Source organism: Setaria viridis, chromosome 4 (assembly GCF_005286985.2).
Source record: "Setaria viridis chromosome 4, Setaria_viridis_v4.0, whole genome shotgun sequence".
Taxonomy (NCBI): domain Eukaryota; kingdom Viridiplantae; phylum Streptophyta; class Magnoliopsida; order Poales; family Poaceae; genus Setaria; species Setaria viridis.
The window spans coordinates 6736913-6761748 of NC_048266.2; the positions used below are offsets into that span (position 1 = coordinate 6736913).

The window sequence follows — 24836 nt, forward strand, 5'->3', positions numbered from 1 at the left end:
GTTGCCTTTCCTCGGGGAAAAACCATGAACTCTGGTGCCGGCCCGGACTCAAATGTGAGATTGGGACACCCTAGGTTGTCGTGCGCCCGGGTGATGGCCGCTAGCGGACCCGTCCCCTCTCACCCCTCGGTCGAGGGTGTCCTGGCGCAGCTATCGAACCCGTAGTGGGCCAGCCTTCGAACCCCTGGACCGTAATGGGCCGTAGGGGCGTTTTCAGCCCCGTATCCCTTTTTTACCTTTTGGTGGGCCTTGGGCCGGACGTGGAGGAGGTTGTGCGCGTGCGTTCTCCGGGAGGCGAGGTGGCGGAAGATGCCGGCCCATGAAATGAGGGGGACGGGGATGTTTTCCTGCAGCAGATCGTGCACACGGACTCCGAGAAAAGCGGGCGTGACGGGGCGTACTTGGCGCTGCATTTACTGCGATGGGGCCGACTGTTCCGCTACCCACGCATCTCCATATAAGACGGGGGGAGGGGGCGTGCCTCGCCGGTTCCGCCCGCAACTGCTCCCAAGTCTTTTCGCCTTCTCGCGCCCCCTTTGTCTTCCTGCGCGCCGCTCGCCTTCCTCCGCCTAGCGCCGCAGCTTTACCCGTCCTCCGCCATCGAGCTCTCCACCCCCTAGCGATGGAGTCCTGGTCGCGCTCGAACTTTGGGTCCTCGCGTGCCGACGGCCTCGTGAGGAAGGGCCTCCTCTGCGAAAGGAGCGAGAGGGGCGAATGGCGGTTTCCCGGGAATGAAGATGTGCCGAGCTCGGGCGATGGCTACGTCGTCTCCTTCGCACACTTCCACGAGAGGGGGTTCGCATCCTCGCCGAGCCATTTCTTTCGCGGGCTGCTACACTACTACGGGCTCGAGCTGCAGCACCTTAATCCCAATGGGATCCAGCACATCGCAACGTTCGTCGCGCTGTGCAAGGGGTTCTTGGGCATCGAGCCCAACTTCTCGCTCTAGAAGTACTTCTTTGTGGGCAGCCTGTACCAGAAGACCGAGAGGAAGGGGAGCCAGCAACGGGCGATCCCGGTGCCGATCGGGTGCGCCGCCATCCATCTCCGCCAGACCCGCGCCACGGAGTACATGGCAATGAAGACCGCGGCGTCCCACAAGGGGTGGCATCAGCAGTGGTTCTACGTGAAGAACTACTCTAACTCCCCCTTGCCGGAGTTCACTAGCCGCGTCATTGAAGTGGCGCCGGAGTTGTGGTCGTACAGCCCGGTGGAGAAGGAGAAGAAGCGGATCACCGGCTTGCTTCAGGCCATCGAGTACCTGAAGGGAAAGGGGCTGACCAGGGCTGGAGTTATCGGGGCGTACCATGCTCGGAGGGTGGCGCCGCTGATGCTCCGGGTCCGCTCGCTCGCCGAGATGACCCCCGGCGCGCCGACCGAAGGCACCGTCCTTGCGACGGGTGCGCTCACCGCCTCCGAGATCCGGCAGCGAGTCCGGGAGGCGCTGGACGACAAGGACGCCGATTACCCGGTGCCCGGCCACCCTTCGATGCGCCTGGACGAGAATTTTGTCAAGCTGGTGGGGACTTCATGCTCCGGTTCCTTTCTTTTGTGTTTCTTGGTTCGTCATTCCAACGCGAACCTTTCATGTTTGTAGGGCAGCAGGACTAGCGTTGTCGACTCGCGCTCGCCGGTGCCAGAGGACGCCGAAGGGCGGCAGCAGAACTGCCTCCTTGCCGAGAAGCAGAAGCAGCATAAGGATAGGGAGACGGCGAGGAAGAGAAGGAAGGCCGCCAAGGAGTTCCAACGGCGGCGGTGGGGCCAGGTTGTGTCGGATGACGACGATGAGGAGGAGGAGGAGGATGACGAGGAGGAGGAAGAGGAGCAGGAGTTCATTCTGACCCCTCGGTCGGGTGAGCTCGTTATCCGGGAATCGTGCCCCCAACCGGCTGCTGGGGGCACGTCGAGCGGACTGCCTGCGCAAGACCCGCCCCCGCGAGGCTCTGGGGCCGCGCGCCAGGGGTCGGCGCGGGGCGCGCCTCGGGAGTCGACGGAATCGACCCCCAACCCTCAACATGTGGCCCAAGAGTAGAGGAGCAACAGCAATCGGCTGCTGCCAGATGCCCCGGGGTCGGTGTCGGGCTCAGAGGCGAAACGCACCCGCCGTCCTTGCGCTGGAGGAGTGTAGGTGGAAATTCCTCGCGCGTCTCGTTCCTTTCCTAGCATCGAGTCATTTTTGCTGATGTTGTTTGTCGTCTCACAGCGTTGCCCCTAGAGGCCTCGTCCCGCCGCTGGAGCCGAAGAAGGCGCTACGGGTGTCGTCCACCTCCGCGGGGCGGATCGCGACCCCACCGGCAGCACGCGGCGGCGTCGCTAGAGAGACTGCAAAGCCTACCGCGGAGGTGGCTCCTGCGGCGGCAACTGGTGGAGTGGTGCCGCAAACGGGCACGGGGCAGGGTTCGACCCCTGCTCCGCCCTCAGCCTCCCCGACCGACCCCGCAGGATAGGGCATTGCCCCTGGGGGTCCTCCGACCGGGGGCGTGATAGACCTCGACGACGAGGTGGAGGAGGAGCGTGCGGCTCCGTCGGTGGCGGCGGAGGAGAGAGAGTCCACCCCCGTGGCCACGACGGGGACAGCGGGTGCGGGAGAGGCGAGGACGCCCGCCCCGGCTGCTGCAGCGGCGGCGGAGGCAGGGACATCTGCCCGGGAAGCCGTGGCGAAGGCAACTGTGGCGGCGGAGGCGGGGGTGCCTGCTCTGGCGGCTACGACGGGGCCGGGATGCCTGCCTCGGTGGTCGCATCGAAGGCCGCGACGGCGGCGGTGGACGGATCGGGACGCATGTCGGCGTCGACGACGGCCGCGGCGACCTCGACGAGGGCGGTGGCGCACGCGCTGAGGCCGTCGATGAGGCCAGCGACATCCGGGGTGGTGGTGCCTGCCCCGGCGGCGGCGTCGGGGACGGCGGCGTCGGGGGCGGCCCCTACCCTTGTCTCGGCCAATCATGTTCCCAAGGCATGGAATGGGTATATCTAGCGCTGGACGTCCCGTGATGACCCGCAGAGACCCCTCTTCACGCTGGAAGACGCCGAGGAGTGGGGCAAGTGGCAGGCAGTGCAGGGTGGACTTGCAAACGTTTGCGCTGCCCTATCCTCGATGATGGGGGAGCTGGACGGTGTCGTCGTTCCCGGTGGCCAGGTATGGTGTTCTCCATAGCGGTTATTTCCCTCTCGTCGCTCTGTTACTGAGCATATATTGTCTTGTAGGCCCTCCAGGTGTGTAGCCGGGGGAAGTCCGATATCCTCCGACTTGAGCGGGGGCTCTGGGAACGCTTCGCTACAGAGAGGCAGCAGACCGGGAGTTGACCGCGCAGGTTGCCGCCGCCCAGCAGGTCATCAACGACCTGCAAAGGCGCGAGCAGGCGGCGCGGGAGGACGCACGGCGGGCAGAGGACAAGTTCCAGGCCATCATCGAGAAGGCTCGCCTCGACCGCGAGGAGTTCCAGGCCGCTGCTGAGAAGACCCGCCTTGATGCCGAAGAGCTCGTACGGCTGAAGGGGGAGCATGAAGCCCTTCAGAAAATCGTCGAGCACATCCGGCGCGAGCGGCAGAAGGCTTGGCAGGACCGGGACTTCGAGGCAGCCCGGAAGGACGAGGCTGAGAAGGTGGCGGCCGAGCTTGGGGCGGAGGTCAGCCAGCTCCACGTGCAAGTGCAGGAGCTTCATACCACCGTGGCCCTGGGGCTCGACTGGGAGCGTGAGCTGAAGGCCCAGTTCGAGGGTAAGGCTCTTTTCGTTCCTTTGTTTTATGCTGCTTTTTGATGGTTTCTGACTTGGACTTCTACGGACGAACCTTACAGACGAGATCGCCCGGTTGAGGGAGGTCCTCGACGCGGAGCGCGCCGAGCACGACAACCTGCAAGACACGGTCCGCGTAGTCTGCAACAGCCTCGGCGTGGTCTAGGGGGAGGGGATGAGTTCATTGACGACTCGTGTCCTTGGGACGTACCGACAGGCCCACGAGATCGCCCTGGAGGCACTCCGCGTCAGCGTGAGGTGGGCCTTCGGTGTCTTCGGTTCTCACTACTCCGGCATTAACTTCGCCGGGATGAGCGGGGGTACGCCGCCGGCTACTCCGAGGCCGAGTTGGACGAGATTGACGCGTCGGTGCTCAACCCAGCGGATGCCTTGGCGGAGCTTCTGGAGGATGAAGCCGTCCCGCCCGAAGATCCCAGGACGAGTTAGCTATATCGGGCTTAGGTGCCCCAAGTGTAAATATGTTAGTTTGACTTTGAACTTGTTTTCATGATGGCCGCAGAGGCCTTTTCTATAAATTGTCAAAAAAAGTTTTCGATCCTCTTTCTTATTTTTTTGATTTGGAAAGTTTAAAGCGCGGGTTGGGCATGTCAGTAAGCATTGATGGGCGAAGGTACCGTAGCCTCTTGGGCGTAGGCTTTTTCGTAGTCCGATCAGTCTTGCCTGAACGCCGTTCGTGCACTCTCTCCTTTTCACGTCCAAAAGTTTAGGAAGAGGGTCGGCTCGGAAAGAAAAGGCATTTTGAGAAGATGTCATGTGACTTGGGCCAGAGCCCCTGATAGCCCCCGAGGGCTATGCGGCCCTAAGGCAGAGCCAGGGTTGGATATCCCTGAGTTCGATATGAAACTTGAATGAAATCAACTCAAAATTCCTTTTTCCGTAAATTATTAAGTTACAGAAGTGTTTATGTATAGAACTTGGAAACAAAACTAAGGGTAGAAGCATCTTAGATGCTCTATGTTCCAAGCGTTTTTGAAGATCTGTCCGTCAGGGCTCGCCAGCTTGTACGTGCGTGACTGCAGTACTTGTGTGATCATGAAGGGACCTTCCCATGGAGGGGTCAGCTTGTGCCGACCTTTGTTGTCCTGGATGAGGCGGAGCACCAGGTCGCCGATGTTGAAGGCTCGGCCTTGCACCTTGCGGCTGTGGTAGCGTCGTAAGGCCTGCTGGTACTTAGCCGAGTGCAGCAGGGCTACATCGCGCGCTTCGTCGAGCTGGTCTTGCGCATCTTCGAGCGATGCCTGGTTTCCCTGTTTATCGTATTCCTTGACCCTTGGCGATCCATACTCCAGATCGGTGGGGAGGATTGCCTCGGACCCGTAAACCATGAAGAACGGGGTGAAGCCGGTTTCCCTACTGGGGGTCGTCCTTAAACTCCACAGGACCGCGGGGAGCTCCGCGACCCATCGACCGCCGAACTTTTTGAGATGGTCGAAGATCCGTGGCTTCAGACCCTGGAGTATCATGTCGTTGGCTCGTTCAACAAGCCCGTTCGTGCGGGGATGTGCCACGGCCGACCAGTCCACTCGGATGTGGTGGTCGTCGCAGAACTGGAGAAATTTCTTCACGGTGAACTGCGTGCTGTTGTCCGTGATGATGGAGTTGGGGATTCCAAATTGATGGATGATGTCAGTGAAGAACTGTACCGCCTGCTCGGACTTGATTTGCGCAACCGGTCGTGCCTCGATCCACTTGGAGAACTTGTCGACGGCGACAAGCAGGTGGGTGAAGCCCCCAGGCGCTTTCTTGAAGGCCCCGACGAGGTCCAGCCCCCAGACCGCGAAGGGCCACATAATGGGGATGGTCTGGAGCGCTTGTGCGGGCAAATGAGTTTGGCGCACGAAGAATTGGCACCCTTCGCAGGTGCAGACCACATGGGTGGCTTCGGCGACCGCCGTCGGCCAGTAGAAGCCCTACCGGAAGGCGTTTCCAACAAGGGTTCTTGGAGCGGCGTGGTGGCCGCAGGCTCCAGCGTGGATGTCCTGAATCGGCACCTTTCCCTGCCTGATCGGGAGGCAGTGCTGGAGAATGCTGGTGTATCTCCGCTTGTAGAGCTCCTGGTCAATGATGACGAAGGATTTGACGCGGCGCGCAATTCTACGTGCCTCCGTCTTGTCCGCCGGGAGCGTCTCGCGGATGAGGTAGTCGAGGTACGGGGCTCTCCAGTCAGGCGGGGGGTCGGGCCCCGCTGCTGGATCCGCATCGATCTCCATGATTTTAGGGTCGGAGGGGTCGGCCTCCGAGTCTTGGACAGGTGGAGCATCGCCGATATCGTCTGGGTCGGCGCCCGAGCCCGGGACAGGTGGCGCGTTGCCGATCTCTCCCGGGTCGGGGCTTGAGTCCGGGGCAGGTGGCGCATCGCCGACCCTCCCCGATTCCTGGTAACGGATCGAGGGCTTGAACTGGTCGCTGATGAACACGCCATTGGGTACGGCCTTTCGATCAGATGCCGCCTTTGCCAGTTCGTCAGCCGCCTCGTTAAAAAGCCTTGCGACGTGGTTGAGCTCTAGTCCGTCGAACTTGTCTTCGAGCTTGCGGACCTTGTTGCAGTAGGCTGCCATCTTGGGGTCGTGGCAGCTCTACTCCTTCATGACTTGTTCGATGACTAGCTGAGAGTCGCCTTGGATGTTCAGCCGCCAGATGCCCAGCTCGATGGCGATGCGAAGCCCGTTGAGGAGAGCCTCGTACTCGGTGACGTTATTAGATGCAGGAACATGGAGGCGGATCATGTACCTCATGCGCACGCCGAGAGGAGAGACGAAGACTAGGCCTGCTCCGGCGCGAGCCTTTATCAACGACCCGTCAAAGTACATCGTCCAGTACTCCTGCTTCTCCGGCGCCGATGGCGTCTGGATCTCCATCCACTCTGCTACAAAATCGGCGAGTACCTAGGATTTGATGGCGGTGCAGGGGGCATAAGTGATGCCCTGTCCATAAGCTCGAGCGTCCACTTCATGATCCATCCCGTGGCGTCCTGGTTTCGGATCACTTCACCGAGGGGGAACGACGAAACGACCGTCACCGGGTGGGAGGTGAAGTAGTGGCGCAGCTTCCTCTTCGTGATGAGTACGGCGTAGATGAGCTTCTGGATCTACGTGTAGCGCACCTTGGACTCGGACAAGACCTCGCTGACGAAGTATACTGGACGCTGCACCTTGAGGGTGTGTCCCTCCTCCTCTCGTTCCACCACCAGAGCATCGCTAACTACCTGGGTGGTCGCCGCGATGTAGAGCAGGAGGGGCTCCCCATCGGTTGGCGGACTAGGATCGAGGCTTTCGTCAGGAGGTTCTTGAGCCGGTCAAGCGCCTCCTGGGCCTCGGCGGTCCACTTTAAGCGGTCGGTCTTCTTTAGGAGTCGGTAGAGAGGAAGTCCCCATTCGCCGAGGCGCGAGATGAAGCGGCTCAGGGCCGCCAGGCATCCCATGACGCGCTGAACTCCCTTTATATTTCGAATCGGCCCCATGTCGCTGATGGCCGCTATCTTTTCCGGATTGGCTACGATGCCGTGTACGGAGATGATGAAACCCAGCAGCATGCCTCTCGGAACCTCGAAAACAAACTTTTCAGGATTGAGCTTGATGCGCTTGTCCCTCAGCCTTTTGAAGGCTAGTTCGAGGTTGGGGATGAACTGGTTGCCCTTCTTGGACTTGACTATGATGTCGTCGACATAAGCCTCAACGGTTCGCCCGATGAGGTCCCCGAAACACTTAAGCATGCATCGCTGGAACGTAGCCCCCATGTTTTTGAGGCTGAACGGCATCTTAATGTAGCAATAGGGCCCGAAGGGGGTGATAAAAGAGGTTGCGAGCTGGTCGGACTCTTTCATCGTGATTTGATGGTAGCCGGAATACGCATCAAGGAAGCTAAGGGTTTCACACCCGACGGTTGAGTCGAGTATCTGATCTATGCGCGGCAAAGGAAATGGATCCTTTGGGCACACCTTGTTGAGACCGGTATAATCAACACACATCCTCCATTTCCCATTCTTTTTTCGTACAAGAACAGGGTTAGGTAGCCACTCGGGGTGGTACACTTCCTTGATGAATCCGGCCGCCAAAAGCTTCTGGAGCTCCTCGCCGATGGCCTTGCGCCTCTCCTCGTCGAAGCGGCGCAGACCTTGCTTCACTGGCTTGGAGTCGGCCTTGATGTTCAAGGAATGCTTGGCGACTTCCCTCGGAATGCCGGGCAGGTCCAAGGGTTTCCACGCGAAGACGTCACTGTTCGCGCGGAGGAAGTCGACGAGCACGCTTTCCTATTTGGGAGATAGGGCAGTGCTGATCCGTACGGTCCGACCGTCGGAGCTGCTGGGGTCGAGGGGAACCTCCTTGACGCCTTCGGTGGCCCCGAAGGAGGTGGCCGACTGAAGCGTCCCCACATAAGTAGAGACTAAATGTGATACAAATATCAGTCCCAGGAGGCTGATAACACATTTATTCGACAGATAATTCAGTTACCATACAACTCCCGAGGGAGTGGGCGTGAGAGCCACGCAGCGATAATAAGTAAATAAACAACAGCGGCTAACCAAGCGACTGCCAAAAGACAGCACTCGGGACTACACGGCAGCAGCAGCATCTTGGAAAGGCCAACACCACAGGCAGCGTTGGGTGCGGACACAACCTCTACTCAAGGTCTTCGACGATGAAGTCCGGGTCTTCCTCTGTAGCAACGAAGCAAGGGTGAGTACGTACGTACTCAACAAGTCTAACCCCATCCTCGGAGGGGGATACAAGCAAGTATATGCACAGGATAAAACAAGGGTTGGCTAGAGTTTATTTGCAATAAAGCCAGATTTTCAACACATGCATAGGCTCATTTTCAAACAAATTTTTTTAAAGCTTTTCTTTAGTAACCGAACGAAGAGTGGGGTTGATCCTACACAAAGGATCCAAGTTTTTATCGCTATCGGACTCCCCGTCCGCCATAGCGCACGGCACGACTGCCGGACTTTTCCAAAATTCAACCCACACACACACACACACACACCATCCATGCCCAAGTGCTAGTTATGTGACCAAGCCGTAACTCGTCTTACCCGGATAGGTTTTAACTCTGCAGAGGTTGTACACTTTTCCCACAAGTAGTGTACCGCAGCACGATCACCTTAGTGCTAGTGCGGATCCTAACAAAGCCATTACCCACCTTAACTAAAACTGGCTAGCCCTCACGGGAGCACCCAAGGGGTTCACGGCTCATCCACGAGACCGTAACCGGGACCTAAGTCACCAAGATCTTACTCCTTTTCCATGGGCTCCCGTTGCTCACCAGCACCCCTGAGGACTAACAGTTCAGCTTGTGGGATTTATGCTAAGCCGTTGCCCATACAACGGTCGAGTGGTTGCATGATAGTTGAATTAGACAAGATGACACATCAACTCGGTCCTTAACCCCGACAAGATGGATATCTCCCAACATTGCTCAACCACCAAGGTATGAGCACAACACCCTGGCATCCCACACGAGGAATACCCATCCATCCTGTCTACACATCCTTTTTCCTTTGAACCCAGAAACCATTTTCCTTACTTGCACACACACACATTTATTTTCCAAAAACATCATTGTAGTGGTGATTGTATTTAAGTAGCAAATCCCTAAGCATTCTAGCGGTAGCTATCGACCAAATAGAGCGAATCATATTTAGAGACAACCATAGGATAACAAGGAATGTTCATAACAATCAAGGGGTGGCTATCCAACCATGTCTTGCAACGAAATAATATGCATTTTGTAAAACAGGCCAATAGGTTGTGTTTGGAAAACTAGGTATTAAATATGCATCAAAAGGGTGAGATTGGACTTGCCGTCTTCAAAGCCTTCCGGGAGCTCCGGCTCGTGCTGCTGGTCCTCGGGCTCGGGCTCGCGGTCAAACTCCTCCTCGGGATTCTCCTCGGGCAATCCGCGATCTACGGCACACACAAACGGGCACACAAATAAATAAAAGAAAGTTGGTTTTTATCCGTTGAGCTCCGAACAGAAAACGTGAATGGAAAATAGGTAGAAAGATTATTTTTGGGAAATTTGGATATGGATCGGCGAAAGTATTCCGGAGGATGACGTGGTGAAATTTGGGATTAATTGGAGGAAGTTTGGCGCATGAAATGACGGGTTAAACATGAATTAGGGCTTAAACGGAGGTTTAGGACTGATTTATAATAAACCAGGGACCTATTTGTGAATACTTTTGGAGGTGGAGGGGCTTATCCGCGAATAGGTTTATGGGAGTGGTGGGAGGACTATTTCGCGAATAATGGATTTCAGGGGGTTAGATCAGAATTTGGGCTTTCTTCCTCCTTCTCCCAGGAAACAAAGAGAGGGAGGGTGGGGAGGAGAGAAAGGCCGGCGGCGGCCGGCCGGCCAGGGCCTCATTGGCGGCGCCGAAGGTCGGGGAAAGGTGGAGGGGGAGATGGGGATTCCATTTTCCCTCCTTTACCGTGGGTGGCGGCAGCGGAAAGGGGCGGCCGGTGTTGGTCTTTGGGCGGCGGCGCACAGCTTCGGTGGTGGCTACTGGCGGCGGCGGTTGGCGGCGCGCAGGGGCCTAGCACGGTCGGCGGTAGTGCTGGAGGATGGGGTGGGGAGATGGCCGGGCGCCGGGGCCTTTTATAGGCCGGCGAGAGGGAGGTGGCCGGTGTTGCGGTGGGGTCAGCGATGGCGTGCACGGGCGGCGCCGGAGGAGGCCGGAGCGGGGCGGTAGGGGCCGGCGGCGGCGACGTGGAGCGGGGCTGGGGCGTGACGGGCACGCCGGCGGTTCGGGCCGGAGGCTGGCGCGGGGCACCGCGGTGGGGCTGGGTGGCCTGGCGCGGGCGCTCCGGCGGGGCCGGGCGAGACCTGGCTCGGGCGGCCGCAGGGGTGCCGCGCGGCCCGAGGGAGCCGGCGCGGTATGGCGCCAGGGGGAGGTGGGGTGCCGGGAGTAAATGCGCCGGGGGGGCCGGCCAAGGAAGTGGCTCCAGGAACCAGGAAGAAGAAAGGAAGAAGAAAGAGAAGAAGGGAGGAGGAAGAAGAAAGAAGAAGGAGAAAGGAAGGGAAAAAAGAAAAAGAGAAAGGGAGAGGGAAAAAGAGAAAAGAAAGGGGGAGACCGGCGGCGATCGCGGCACGCGCACGGCGTCTGGCGATGGCACGCGGCGGAAAATACGGGCACGGATAAAAAGGTAGGGGTCGGCATGGGTGCCGGGACGGCGAAATCACCGGGGAGATTTTCGATTTCCGGGAGCTCAACGATAAAAAGATTTTAAAGATAATTTTTAACGGGTGATTTTAGTTGGTGATTTCCGCGGATGTTACACCGACTGCTTGGAGTCGGGCTGGTCCTCGGCGCCCTCCGTGAGCTGGACCGCCGAACCCTTCGTGAAGGTGATGGCTGCGGCGTACTCGCAGCACTCTACGTCACACTCGTACACCTTCTGGAAAGACGTGCCGACGGTGATGACCCCGTTGGGCCCCGGCAGCTTGAGCTTGAGGTAGGTGTAGTTGGGGATGGCCATGAACTTGGCGTAGCATGGCCGCCCCAAGATGGCGTGGTAGGTTCCACGGAAACCTACCACCTCGAAGTTAAGGACCTCCTTCCTGTAGTTGGAAGGAGTCCGAAAGTGATGGGCAGGTCAATCTGCCCGAGAGGCATCGCCTGTTTCCCCGGCACGAGCCGTGGAATGGCGCCTTGCTAGAGCGGAGGCGGGAGCGGTCGATCCCCATGGCATCGAGAGTCTCGGCGTAGAGGACGTTGAGGCTGCTGCCTCCGTCCATGAGCACCTTGGTGAGGCGCGTTGTGCCGACGACGGGGTCGACGATGAGCGGGTAGCATCCTGGCTGCAAGACATGTCCCAGGTGGTCGGACCGGTCGAAAGTGATGGCGGATCCCGACCAGTCAAGGAAGGCTGGTGTAGCAGGCTAAGAGTCGTAGACCTCGCGGCGCTCCAGCTTCTGGCGGCGCTTGGAGTCGTAAGCTGCCAGTCCACCGAAGATCATGAAGCAGCCATCCACCTTGGGGAAGCCATCTTCCTTCTCTTCGCCATCCTTCTTCTCCTCGTCGGGCTTCCGTCTCCAGTCGCCCTTCACCGGGTTGCCTACAGAGTACCTCTTCATGAGGTTGCAGTCCTTGTAGGCGTGCTTCGTGGGGAACTCGTGGTTCGGGCACGGCCCCTCGAGCAGCTTGTCGAAGAAGCCGGGGGTGCCCTCTGGGGGCGGCTGTCCCTACTTCCGCTCAACAGCACCCACGAGGGGAGCCTCGCGACGCTGCTTGTTCTTCTTCTTCTGCTGACGGTTGGAGGTGCCCTCCTCGGCGTCCTCGTCCCGCTTCGCCTTGCCCTTGGAGCGGTCGAAGATCACTCCGACGGCCTCTTCGCCCGAGGCGAAGCTGGTGGCGATGTTGAGGAGCTCCTCCGTGGTCCGAGGGCCTCGACGCCCCAGCTCATGGACGAGGGACCGGCAGGAGGTTCCTACCAGGAAAGCCCCTATGACGTCGGCGTCCGCGACGTTGGAGAGCTCGGTGCGCTTCCTGGAGAAGCGTTGGATGTAGTCCCGGAGGGACTCGTCTGACCCCTGGCGGCAGCTCTGGAGGTCCCAGGAAATGCCAGGGCGCATGTACGTGCCCTGGAAGTTTTCCACGAATATCTCCTTCAGGTCGTTCCAGCTGCGGATCTGACCCGAAGGGATATGTTCCAGCCAGGCTCGCACCGAGTCGGCCAGAAAGAGGGGAAGGTTGCGGATGATGAACAGGTCATCGTCCGCCCCACCGGCCTAACATGCAAGCCGGTAGTCGCTGAGCCATAGCCCGGGGTTCGTCTCCCCGGAGCACTTGGCCACGTTCGTTGGCTGCCTGAAGCGCGGCGGGAACGGCGCGTTAAGGATACGCGCGGAGAAGGCCTGGGGCCCTGCCGGGTCGGGGCTCGGGCTTTCGGTCTTCTTCGCTGTCGTAGCGGCCGCCACGGTGGACGTGGTAGCCGCGGTCCACCCCCTCCACCCTGTCCGCGCGGGAGCGCCTCCGCGCGTCCAGGGTGTCGCGGGCGTCGCGGACAGGGTCGACGCGCCGGTGGATGGATTGAGCCCTGCCTCCTGCGGGCGGCGGTGTCCGTCGAGCGGGCGCGGCCTGGTTCGCCCTAGGAGGAGGCTGATGGACAGACTCCCCCCGCCTCTCAGGGGGTGCGGTGGGCGCTGCCCTGCTGGTGTTTTGCCCGCGTTGCCGGGACACGGAGCTCTCCGCCTGTTGGACGGCGGCGCACTCGAGCAGGTTGCGCACCTCTTGGTGCGCCTGACGCTCCTCGGGCGTCGCCGGCTCGGAGAGTCGTCGGAGTAGGGCCGCTGCTGCGGCGATGTTCTGGCTGGCGCGGGCGAAGAGCTGAGGGCGATCTTCATCCGCGCAGATGCGCTGCTGGACGTCATGCGCCCGTTGTTGTGCCCCGCCTCCGTTGCGGGGGCGCTCGACCTCCTGGCGGGGCGCCGCGCGCGCCTCTGGCGGTCGGGGTCGCACCAGGGCTCTGGCAAGGGCTCCAGTCGTAGCCGCGGCGCGCGGTGGGGGAGTCCTCTGCCTTCCTTCGGCGCCGCCATCATTGGACCCCTCGGAGTGCACGTTGGTCATGAAGCACTCGCGCGAGGGGTGGTGGCTCCTGTTGTTGGAGCCGGCGTCAGAGGTCGTCCTCACCACGCCCACGAGCTCATTGCTCGTAGGCGGCACGGTCATGGACCACGCCAGGAGATAACCGTAGGTCGCCGCGGCATTGCACAGCCCGAAGGGCCGCCCCTCCGAAGGAGGCCGCTCGACGCGCGCCCGGCCGCTCGCCGCTATCCCGGGGACGGAGCCAGAGATGATGGGGCGAGCGGGCAAGATGAGGAGAGGGATCAACTCGATCCCCTCCCCGGTGGTGAGGAAGTCCAGACACCCGAAGCGGACCAGGGAGCCCAGAGCGAAGCTGGCGTCGTGGTTGGCCATCTGAAGCCGGTGATGTACGCACAAAGGTCCCCTACCTAGCGCACCAACTGTCGTTGTCGTGATTAGCGAATCAAGACTAAGACTAGTAAATTTCTTTTATGCGTGTAAGGCTTCGGATGGTGGCGTGGGAGACACGGGGTTTAGACTGGTTCGGGCAAGGAAAAGCCCTACATCCAGTATGGGGAGCTGCTCGTGTTGCCCACGCGGGGTCTGTAGTATGGGTTACAGGAGGGCGAGAGAGGGAGCTGGTCCCAAGTCTCTTGGGTGTGCACTGATGTTCCGAAGGGGAGTGTGTGTGTGTGTGTGTGTGTGTGTGTGTTCTGTTGGCTTGAGAGAGTCCCCTGTCTCAGGGCCCCCGGTCCTCCTTTTATAGCGCAAGGCGAGCTCGGGGTTACAGATGAGCCAGGCACGAGGAGAAGTAAAAGAGATAAGCTAATTCAAGTAAAATACAATACAAGGGGAAGGATCAAGTTCCAGGGCCGCCGCCCCCCACTCCGGCCTTCGGCTCCTGTCAGCGCGTCCGCCGGAAGAGGACGGCTGCCTTCGGATCCTGTCGACGATCTCCCTGGTGGTCGTTGCCGCTAGGCATGATGATGGTGTTCAGTCATGGTATCTGTGCCCGTCGGGGAAGGCGGCTGATCCTGTTATCTTGCTGATGGTCCGTGGGACGCGGACGTCGCGTCCCTGTCGTCGGATGCGCGGGCGAGAACGGGCGGGGCTTCCTCCTATGCCGGGCGGCGTAGGCCATGAGTGCCCTGCAGCAAATCGGGGAGAGCCGCGACCACTGTAGCTTGTGCTGTGCGGTCGTGCATGGGTACTTGTGGCGGGTCGCGTCGGGGGCACGGGTACCTTTCTACACGCCAGGGCCGCGGCGCATTTATGGCAAGATCGACAGGGGGGGCCACGAGATCCGCGCTCTTATCTTGCAGTCTGCGCCCGAGGCGGATACTTGTCTTGTGGGCCCGGATGAGTCCGACCCCCTGCGCCCCGGGTCGGGCAAGGCGGAGTCTTGCAGCGAGGGGTCGGGCGCTCCCGACCCTGGGACCGTGGGTCGGGCGAGGCGGAGTCTGGTTATCAAGGGGTCGGGAACGTCCGACCCCGGGGCACTGGGTCGGGCAAGGCGGAGCGGGGCTCTCCCCTCCCATGTTGGGTCGACGGCAGTCTTCGTTACCTCAGGTGGGCCTGAACCTTCATAATTGTTATTTTAATGGGCATTAGGAGGTCGTTAATATTCCCCGACAACACCATTCACTGGAATAACAGTTTCTCTTGAGCCTTGGTGAAATGGAAGTGTGATGAGAAAACAAAAACCAAAGAAAGTGACCCAAAATGATCTCCCTGTACCGGACACACGTCATAAAAAAAGGGTATACGATGATGGAACCAAGAAAGGACGCTCGATGCAACATGGGCTAGCAAGATTAACAGGGCATGTCGGCTTTCTACGATATTCTAATGTGGGGGAACGAACAGTTGCTGAAAAGTACAGCAGCTGGGCATGTTCAGAACAGAACAACGGGGCGATAAGCTACTGGCCGGCCTTTTTTCCCAATGTAAAACGCCTCAAAATAAGTTCTGGGAAATTGCAAGTTGACCAAGAAACATAGCATAGCAAGACAACAGCAGGGGGCGCTGCGAGATGGACGAGCACTGGCTTGCTCACCGTTCGTGATAAAAACGTGTCCTCACCTGGCCCTCCAGGATGTTTGACATGCCTGATGCCTCCATGATTGGGGTTAATGGGAAGGGAATTTCAGCTATGCGCCTATGCCCACTTTCAGATGCTGTGTGTTTCAGGACATGTTGTGTTTCAGCACTAGGCAATAAGGTTTGTGCCCCAAGGGCCTAGCTCCCATCAGGCACATGCCCTTGCCATCTACCCATCTCCATCTGGTACCACTGCCTTCAGAAGTTTTCCCTTGGAGAGATGGGTCCTGATTTTAGGAGTGCATTCTCCATACACAAACTGACAAACCTGTACAGTGAATTGGTCTCCTGAAGTTCTACCAGACACTGGTGTGAAGATAAGGAGCTACAAGCTACAGCAATCTTTCTCATTGAGGTTCCACCGGGCCCAAATGAGGCCTCTCTGGTTCAATACAAATACAGCCAACAATACTCTGCACAGGAGGAATTCACATGATCACATCCGCAACGACAAGACCATACAAAGAAAGGAAAGGAGGAGGATACAGCCCGGCTGATTCATGACGGGCGCTTGTGCGGTGTTTCCAGCAGGCTCATTTGCCGGAGAGACATTGGATCCTCCAGGGATGGCACCGCCAGCCTCTCCAGGTCCTGGTGCAGGTGCTGGAGAGTACGACCCATGGTTTACTGCAGTTGGCAGTGCCGTGAGAGGAGGAAATTGATGTGGTCCTGCAATGATGATCGAAACAATTTTGAGGCATAGAATACTAGTAAAGACTGAAATAGGAATTGATGATGCATTGCGCCAGGTAAATGGAACAACAGCATATATGAAACGTAGACTTCAGTGTGTGGCATACTGCCGTACAATGAGAACAAAGTGAAAGCTTCACCAATATGTCTTAATGTTATTTGATCAAATTAAAGGTGAGCTTGATGTGCTTAATGCCTTAATCCATATTTTATCAATGTTCCGGAAACATGGTCTGCATAAGCAGTGGTATATTTTTTACTCATGATCTTTTCCTTCGACATAAGTATGATCAGGAGGAAAATGCCAAGTATCTGTAAAGCTGCTGGCTTCGCATACTGCAATTGTTAATTTAGTTGAATAACCAGCACTTGATTTACTCCCTCCGTTTCAAATTGTAGGTCGTTTTGACTTTTCTAGATACATAGATTTTGCTAGGTATCTAGACATAACGTATAATATCTAAGGTGCATAGGGTTGCTTTGGTACTGCCTCAAATTAGTATACAAAATTTTAAGCAAGGTACTTAGTGTTAGGCAAATTTGGTACCAACTTAAACAAGATTAAAGGCAAAGTACCTACAAAACAAGGGGTTCATCTTGAAGATTGGAGAAGGAGATCGAACAATTCAGAACTATGTTTGATTCAAATCCAAACCAAGGGATAGGCTAACATACTGGGACATCAATATCTTTCTTTAAAGTTGCAATCACACATCAGATCCATTCTTTATTCTACAGTCTCTTTAAAAAAGTTGGTGCACCCTAAAAAGGTTTATAGGTTTTGATTGACAACATTTCTTGATGGATCTCTCAAAAAGCGCAGCTCTGGACAAGTCAATGTGATAAAAAGGAACTTTGAACAAAGGACTAAAATTTACTGCAGCAGCACTTCAGTAGCCAAATAAATATGAAGCAGACTAGAAATGAAGAAAACAACAATTACCTGGGCATGTGGGTTGAAGACCAGAGGATAGCCTGCACATAAATTGTAAGATGTCATCACCGTTGAGTTCCACAGTTCAGATAGAGCAAAAACATTTGGGATATGTTGCTTACGATGTTGCGATGGTTCCATTAACATAGCCACCATAAATGCAAGACGAGACACTGCAGCCACCACTGGTGGGTTGTGCAGTCACATTCCCAAGGATTAGACTGCTATTGGGGCATTGCATACTTGAACATGATGTTGTTAATGAAGCTGGCGCTGGCGTGCAGTACAAACTGTAAGGAAAAAGATGGGCTTATAGTGCAAAACAGACTGCTGCAAGAAAATTGCATTGAACAAAAGAGATCATAGCATTACTTGAGATTCTCTGGCCCACAACTGCACTGCACACAGTTACCAGCAGTTAGTGCATAGGTCCCATTTGCCACAAGCAGTCCGTAGTCTGAGGCAGAGCTAGGAATTGCTGATGCGCAAGCTGATCAAGGAATAAATAGCCGTCATTAGAAAGGAAGTATTGATCAGCCGAGAGGACAGAAAATAAGAACACTCAACTATCATTATTGAATCAATCAGCAAAACAGATGGGCATCCATGAAAGTGGAAGACCCTTCCATCAAAAAAGAAAAGTAAAGATCTATCAACAGAACATTTTGATAAGCCCTTTCAGCTAGTGCACTGAATACTATATTCACTCAAAGCAGCCCCTGCTAACATTCATGAACCACGGCAAATTAAAATGCTCGCATCCACAGAAAAGTAATCTTTCAAAACATAGCAGCTGCAAAGCGTGTCTTATCCCAAGCCCCCACCATGGACCAGCTTTATGCAGTAGTACTTTAAAGTCATTTCTGCATCCTAGGTTTGTAAAATCCAAAGGCTGACAATTTCTTTACAGAGCCTAAACTAACAATGTAACATCAAACTGCACCTTTACAGAACTACACCTTGAGGCACCCACAAAGGTTAAAGGTGTTAACCTATTAATAACCAAAAGCATAGTAATCCTGGTTGGTTATTAGCGAACTGGACCTCAGCATAACTTCAAACAGTATACGAACATTTCAATCTATAGTCAAGTTAATGGGAAACTGGTGGAATGTTGCCCAGTGAATCGTATATCAGATTCTCTTCAGATCAGTTAAATGAAATTCTATCAAATTGCCACGACAATTTGTTCAAATCTCGTTGCCAAACTGCAATCCAATGTGAGATTGTTTACCGGACAATGGTATGGCGAGGATGTCACCGGGCGCGACAATGGGGCTCCCCATGGCGTTCACATTGCTGATATCCGTGACGGTGGTGGCGTGGCTGGCGGCGATGGACTGAGCGGTGTCCCCGACCCGGACGACATAGGAGAGGTACACGGCGGGTAGGTTGTTGTCGGTGGAGTTGAAGCAGACGCAGGGGAGCGGGATGACGAGCTTCAGGCCGGGGGCGAGCGGCGCGTCGGGGTCCTCCGCGGCGAGGCCGTTGGCGGTGCGGATCTGGTCGGCGGACGGGAGCCCCGCGAAGACGACGTCGGCGACGTTGCCAAGCGTGTCCGAGGGGCGTGTGGCGTAGCGGACGGCGACGGACTTGCGGACGCCGTCGGCGCAGCCGCAGCGGGTCGGCACGCGGAGGGCCGTCCCCGCGGGGAGGATGCGGTTGGCGGCGCCCGGGGAGGCGAAGTCGAGCGCGTTGGCGGCCAGCACCGCCGCCGGGTCGGCGTCGAAGAGCGCGGCCACCTCGGAGACCTTCATGTCCGCGTACAGCGTGTACCCCAGCAGCGCCGGGCACGCGTCCGCGCCCGAGCACGGCTCGATCGTCGTCTTCGCCGCCGCCGCCGCGAGGATCGCCAGCAGCGCGGCCGCAATCGCGGGCGCCGGCGCCAGCATTTCGGGCCCGAGGGTTTAGGGTTTGGGCTTCGGTGGCAGAGGAATGTGGGGAAGCTCAGCTCGGCTCGGCTCGGCTCGAGGTCAGGGGGGGCTCTCCACTGTGAAGTGTGAACTCGGGAGCGAACAGCGAACTGTGTGGGGGGAGTAGGTGAAGTGTGCGGAAGCGTGGGAGGGCGCGTGGGTGTGTGAACAGTCGATGACTGGGTGGGGTTGTGCGACTCGGGCCCACGTGTCGGTGAGATACTGGCTAGTTTGGTCAACATGCGAGGACGGGGACACTTCTTCTCAGGGAGACGTTGCGCTTGGAATACGTGGCCCTGTGCGGGGACGGGGGGACAAATGTCTCGTGACCAGGTCTACGAACGCTCTATCTGTGGGCCACACCTAGGTCCACGTGTCCTGCTTGCCCAACGGTAACGTCGCCGCCGAGCGTAACTGACCGAATAGGCCTTGGGCCTGGATTGGGCCAGGTTTGGAGTTTATATTGGGCCGGATCCAACGGATTCGCTCTCTTTCTTGGAGAAAATTGCAAAAGCTCCAGTAGCCCTTTCAGTCGATCTCGATTTTCCGCAATGTTGAGTTTGCGGGCGCGCGCTGCAGCGCCCCGCGGCGCGCGACGCGGAGGGTGGGTCCCACGCCACCTCGCCGTGTGCTGGCCCGCTGTGTTTTTTTTCCTTTTTTTTCTTTTCAATTATTTTTTCTATACCAAATAAATATTGTATATATATATATATATATGTAAGTTATGTGCATAAATTTTTTAACAACATTATCAAAAGTTATGACAAATGTTATGCGTATAAGTTATGTATATCATGAAAGTTGTATTATGAAATTTATCACCTAAATACTAAATTATTGTTAGGGAAAAAGTTATGCGAAAAATTGTACACATAAGTTCTATACGCTATTGAAGTGCTAAAAAATTATCTCATAAAAATTTATATTATAGAGTTATACATCGAAGTTACGTGTATAAGTTATGATATTTAGAAAATGGAAAGTTGTGGGATTTAAAACTTTTAAAAAATGGAAAGTTCGGGGAAGGGTGAGCTTGTCTGGATTCGCTCGCCAGGAGGGCTCCTAGCGCGCGAGCGCTAATTAGCACTGCCCATGATTTTCGCCCCTATGTGTTTTACTTTTTCTTATTTCAATATTTACATGCAGAAGAGAAATGTGCAAACTGAAAATTATGTTTTCCTGCCTATCCCTATAGGAAGCACTCTTTTCTATGCATTTTGGAGGAGTTTGAAAATTAGTTAAAACGTTATGTCTTCATTCCTTTTGAGAAGGCCAACACGACAGATGACGCACTCTCCCCTTCTCTGCTTTAAGGGCTCATCTCTCTTTCCTTCGGGGTCTTTTTTTTTTTGAAAACGATTCGTAGCCTTTTCTGTTCTGTGTTTTCCCAATTCCCCTGTTCTCAAATCATGCACTCCAAACACAAACTTGCAAGACCATGTGAAAGTTTCTAGGATTTTTTTCCCAAGTAAGTTTTATCAAGATTTTGGTTTAACTCCAACCTAATTAAAGAAATTACCATGTTAAAAACTTCTTTTTAATATGTGCAGGATCACAGGATCACTGACTGATCACACCCATGCAAGAAGAGCCAGCCAAGCCTTTTGCATCCAGAGAATAGTTCATTCCCGCTCAACAGAGCTGCTCGAGTACACGCTTAAGTACCCGGCAACAGTGGCACATTCCTCGCGATCGCGAGAGTTACCAAAAAAGAGAGAACCTCTCGCAATGCTATACCACTACTGTCTGGTTCTTAGGCTCAGCAGTGCGCTAAGCAGGGGAAAACTAAACCCCCTCGAGCACAAAACACTTTTGCAATGGTCTCATCACTACCTCATCGACTCTACGGGGTTCCAAAATTATTCACTGCTGAATCGGTTCAGTAGCTGCAGGAACATAGGCTGGGGAGATGATCAAGGGCGACCGAGGTGATCGCGCGCCTTGGTTAACAATGCGAGGCTGTCAGGTGATTCAAGCTTGAGACGTCGAACAGCTCCATGAATCTCTGGTCAGTGATCCTCGCTTTCGCAGCGGCAAAGCGGTGGTACTCGTCGAAGACTGAAGACAAGCACCACTTCTGCAGCTTCCTCAAGCACCCGACCAAGCAGCCAGTTCGGTGCTGCAGATGTGAAAACATTCAGCAGTTAGTTCAGGATCTGGAACACAAAGTTGTTTTCTTGGGAAAACGGATTCAAACTGTAAATCCGAAGCTGGTCTTACCTTGCCTCTCTTGCAATGAATAAGCAGGGGTTGGTTTCTTGGGTCTGCAATGAAAATAACAATGAAGGAGTGAGATTTACAATTCTGTGGTGTGCAAGATATTCATTCTATAGAAAGATGCTGGATGCAGTACCTAGGACAACTTTCAGCGCCTCCCGGATTTTTTCATCAGGGATGGTGACGAATGGTTCCTGCAGCAAAAGCATTTCAGGCGTTATCAGACCATTCATGAGCTGCTTCAGGACTTTGAGATGAAACAAAAAAATTCATACACGCAGACTGTCAGCTCTACCAAGAATCATATAGTATGAAAGAAGTGTGACCTACAAAGTTAGGCAATAGCAAATTCTAATTGCAGTTAGAACAGTCAGGTCTCCTACAACAAAAGGTTCTCTTCCAGTCACTGCCAACAGCAGTCAATTTTCTTATCCATGTGCCACTAGAAGTCTAGAAGGTCATGAAGAAAAAAAATCAAGTCCAGAGATTTACTGAGACACGTTGGTCGAGAATATACTGTCATCCGACTAGGATCTTGTTAGATGACTGGACAGAAATGCAGCAAGGTCAGTAGAGGTCAGAGAAGATTTAATACGACCACTTCATTGAAAACTGACAGATGGGTGCTCCGAATTCCAGCTTTCGGTGGTTTCAAGCAACTGGGCCTATAATAATTAACCAAAGGAAAAACGCAACTTTGCCATGCCTACGAGGTGTCAAAGTTTTCCTCATAAAAAAAAGTTTTTCTCGCAAACATAAAAGGAAAAAAGGATTTGGAATGATGCAAACAAAGATTTGGAATGAGGTCAACCATCCTGATGCGCGTGAGGGCTTATTTTTATCAAGGAGTACTTTATGCAGCACTTCTTGCAGTTAATGGCCTCCAAAATATGGGTAGACAATAGCAAACCGTGGATCATAAACGAGTATGAACGGTTTACCCAGCAAATCATAGCTCCTGAACAGCAAACAAACAAAGCAGCCAATTCATATGACTGACAAACTACTCCCAACCATTCAATGAGTTGACATAGCTTTATTCCTGTCGTCCACTTTTGCATCATGTCATGGATGATTTCACAGTTCAAACAATAAAAAATGAGAGACGAAATAATTATGAAGAATGAAATTTTCAGAGATTACAAGATGGCCAATATTGACCAGCTTCCAAATAAAAATGGATATCCCGCACAAATTAATGCATATTTGATCAATTGACATGACTTTCCACCCATACTTTCATCAAAAACTGGTGGGCACCACTTGACCAAAACCAGTCAGATACCAGTTTCTACAAACTTGGTTGGCGTATACAAGTATATGATACAATGATGCATTAATAAATACAGAAAGCAATAACACCTCAAAATAGCCATAAATACAGCTTACAAATATTTTTCTGCTAGTATATATTCCCCTTCAAATAATTTTTCATATATGAAAAGTTGTTGAAGTTATACAAGTCCTACGCATCCAATCTGTGCATAGGTGACATAACATAAGGATATTCTAAATGAGGGTGAAGATACATTTGAAATACAATGACATTTGTGATTCAGGACAACAGAAAAAAATGAAAAACAATCCCACCTATACCTACATGTATATTTATACAGACATTTAAAAATTTACAAGACAACGAGATCAGATGCAGAACATGGGTACAGTACTTTATTTGTATTCTAGTAAAAAGAATTCAATTTATTGTCCATGCTTGGATTCATCTGGAGAAATCTATTTTTCTCGAAACACTTCATCAGACCCAGGCCGGTAGTGCCATTCCTCTCATCAGCAACAAAACAAGATCCTGGATAGCGATATGTATGGATGCACATTGTGCTACCATTATGCAATGTGTCAGTGTATCTATTCCTAGGCATCATCAGCATAGAGAAAAACTACAAGGCAGCTTTCATGCCCCTTTCTTATTGTGCATTCACCATCTTCAGACGTCAGTGCTGAAGTTACAGGCATATCATTGAACTTTTCTCACAAACTCAACGCAGATGAATTGGTACGCTTCACATCAATTCATGTATGCTACAAAACCATTAGCACTCAGATATTTGCAGTCAGTTTTGGGCCTTTGGCAGCTTAGTGACCCCATAGTAGATCAGGCTGCCAAACACAAAAGAAAGATGAATAGCTCAAGGTGTTGAAAAACAAAACGACTCATTGTTTTCAGGTAGCAAAAATGTGAAAGTATTTTTCTTTTTCAAAAATTTCAACTTCAACACCATCAAAAGAAACATCCCAAAAGTGGAGAAAAAATAAGTATTGTCAACAAGAATAACTTGTTTGTCCCTCTGGAACCAATGGAGCTGCCCATAAAAAGAAGGAAGGAAATAGAACAAACATGATTGTAGGATAGGAACATAACGTTGAGCTGCTATACATAGAAGATAGACATGGCTATCGAATTGAGCTGCTCACACTGAGGTTCCTAAATGAAAATCCTTGTATCAAAGCAGTTGCATGATTTACTATGCACAAACAGTAAAAAGAATCACGGAAACAGGAAACTGAAAGAGGAAAAATAAATAAGCAGTTCACAAAATGAAATGAAAAAGAAATAGAAAGAAAGGCAACACCGCGGAGATGCTCCAAGCCAAAAGGGGTGATGCATACACGCTGGTAGCCTTGTATTCACAGGAACGCAACAATAAAAAAACATTTGAGAATATATGGAAAAGAATTGTTTAGAATCTACAGCACAGCTGGCTTGATTAATCAAAGCAATGCTGAAAGGGACCACTACCGATTGGCCGTGAATTTTGAAAATTCTCCAGATAGGACTAGGTGCCTAGTACGTGAAGAGGATTTTTGGACCCTTTTCTGGCAAGTCAGTTGCACTAACAAATGAATTTTCACTGAGTAAAGCACTGAAATTGTCCCCAAAATCATCAGTGAAAGCGCAACTACTAGTACTAAATTATGATGCACAAGAGGACATGATCAGCAACGTCGGTTCGGGGCAAACAAACTGTGCATCATGGATGTTACCGAAAGCAACTGTATTTTAATCCGTCCACAGTAATTCCTCGTCTCCAAGGATTGCCATTAACCAACAACCGCAAAGCAGCAGAAAATTTTGATTGAAACCAGATGGTCAGGCTGTTAATTGTCTCGTTACCTTGCGCCCCTCGATTCCGAACTGGTGGAGCCTGATCCCGTTCTTCTCGAGGAACTCCATGTTCGTCTCCGGGTAAGGCTCCGGGCACAGGTACCTGGCGGCGCAAGAACGTTCAGAGCCGCACGAGCACGCAACAATTTCCGCGGTAACTCGAGGAGACGGAAGAGAGCGAAAAAGGGATCCTCACACGATGGAGCGGAGGTTGAGGGACTTGAGGAACCGGAAGTTGGTGGTCTCCGGGAAGCCGGAGCGGAAGATGCCTTCGTCGACCATGGCGAAGTTGAGCGGCGGCACGAGCGCCGACTCGTCGCACGCAGCCGCCGCCGGGAGTGGCGGCGGCAAGGGGCAGATCCTCGGGGGCTTCTCGTGCTTCCACAGCTCCAGGCCGCTCATCTCCATGGCCTCCTCCCTCTGCTCCGCCTCCAGGACCCTCTGCTTGGGCATGACCTCCAGCTTCATAGCTTCTTCGCTCGCGCGGGGCGGGGGAGGGGCCAGAGCCGTAAAACCGAGGCGTGGTGGTGGTTTTCTGTGTGTGCTGTGCTGTGTGGGAGCGCTGTGAGCGAATC

General features: G+C 54.2%; 2 protein-coding genes across 2 annotated transcripts; both read right to left on the reverse strand.

Annotated features, from left to right (window-relative positions):
• Positions 1 to 15692: 15692 nt before the first annotated feature.
• Positions 15693 to 19032, reverse strand: LOC117852114 (lysM domain-containing GPI-anchored protein LYP6). Its single transcript, XM_034734069.2, has 5 exons — positions 18242 to 19032; positions 17380 to 17497; positions 17130 to 17297; positions 17017 to 17048; positions 15693 to 16049 (listed from the first exon to the last, which is right to left on the reverse strand). The coding sequence occupies exons 1-5, from the start codon at positions 18897 to 18899 to the stop codon at positions 15817 to 15819; spliced, it is 1209 nt and encodes a 402-aa protein (XP_034589960.1). The 5' UTR covers positions 18900 to 19032; the 3' UTR covers positions 15693 to 15816.
• A 1490-nt stretch (positions 19033 to 20522) lies between these two features.
• LOC117852115 (inositol diphosphatase DSP2) lies at positions 20523 to 24836 on the reverse strand. Its single transcript, XM_034734070.2, has 5 exons — positions 24458 to 24836; positions 24271 to 24364; positions 21274 to 21331; positions 21141 to 21184; positions 20523 to 21039 (listed from the first exon to the last, which is right to left on the reverse strand). Exons 1-5 carry the CDS (start codon positions 24727 to 24729, stop codon positions 20866 to 20868), a joined length of 642 nt encoding a protein of 213 aa, XP_034589961.1. The 5' UTR covers positions 24730 to 24836; the 3' UTR covers positions 20523 to 20865.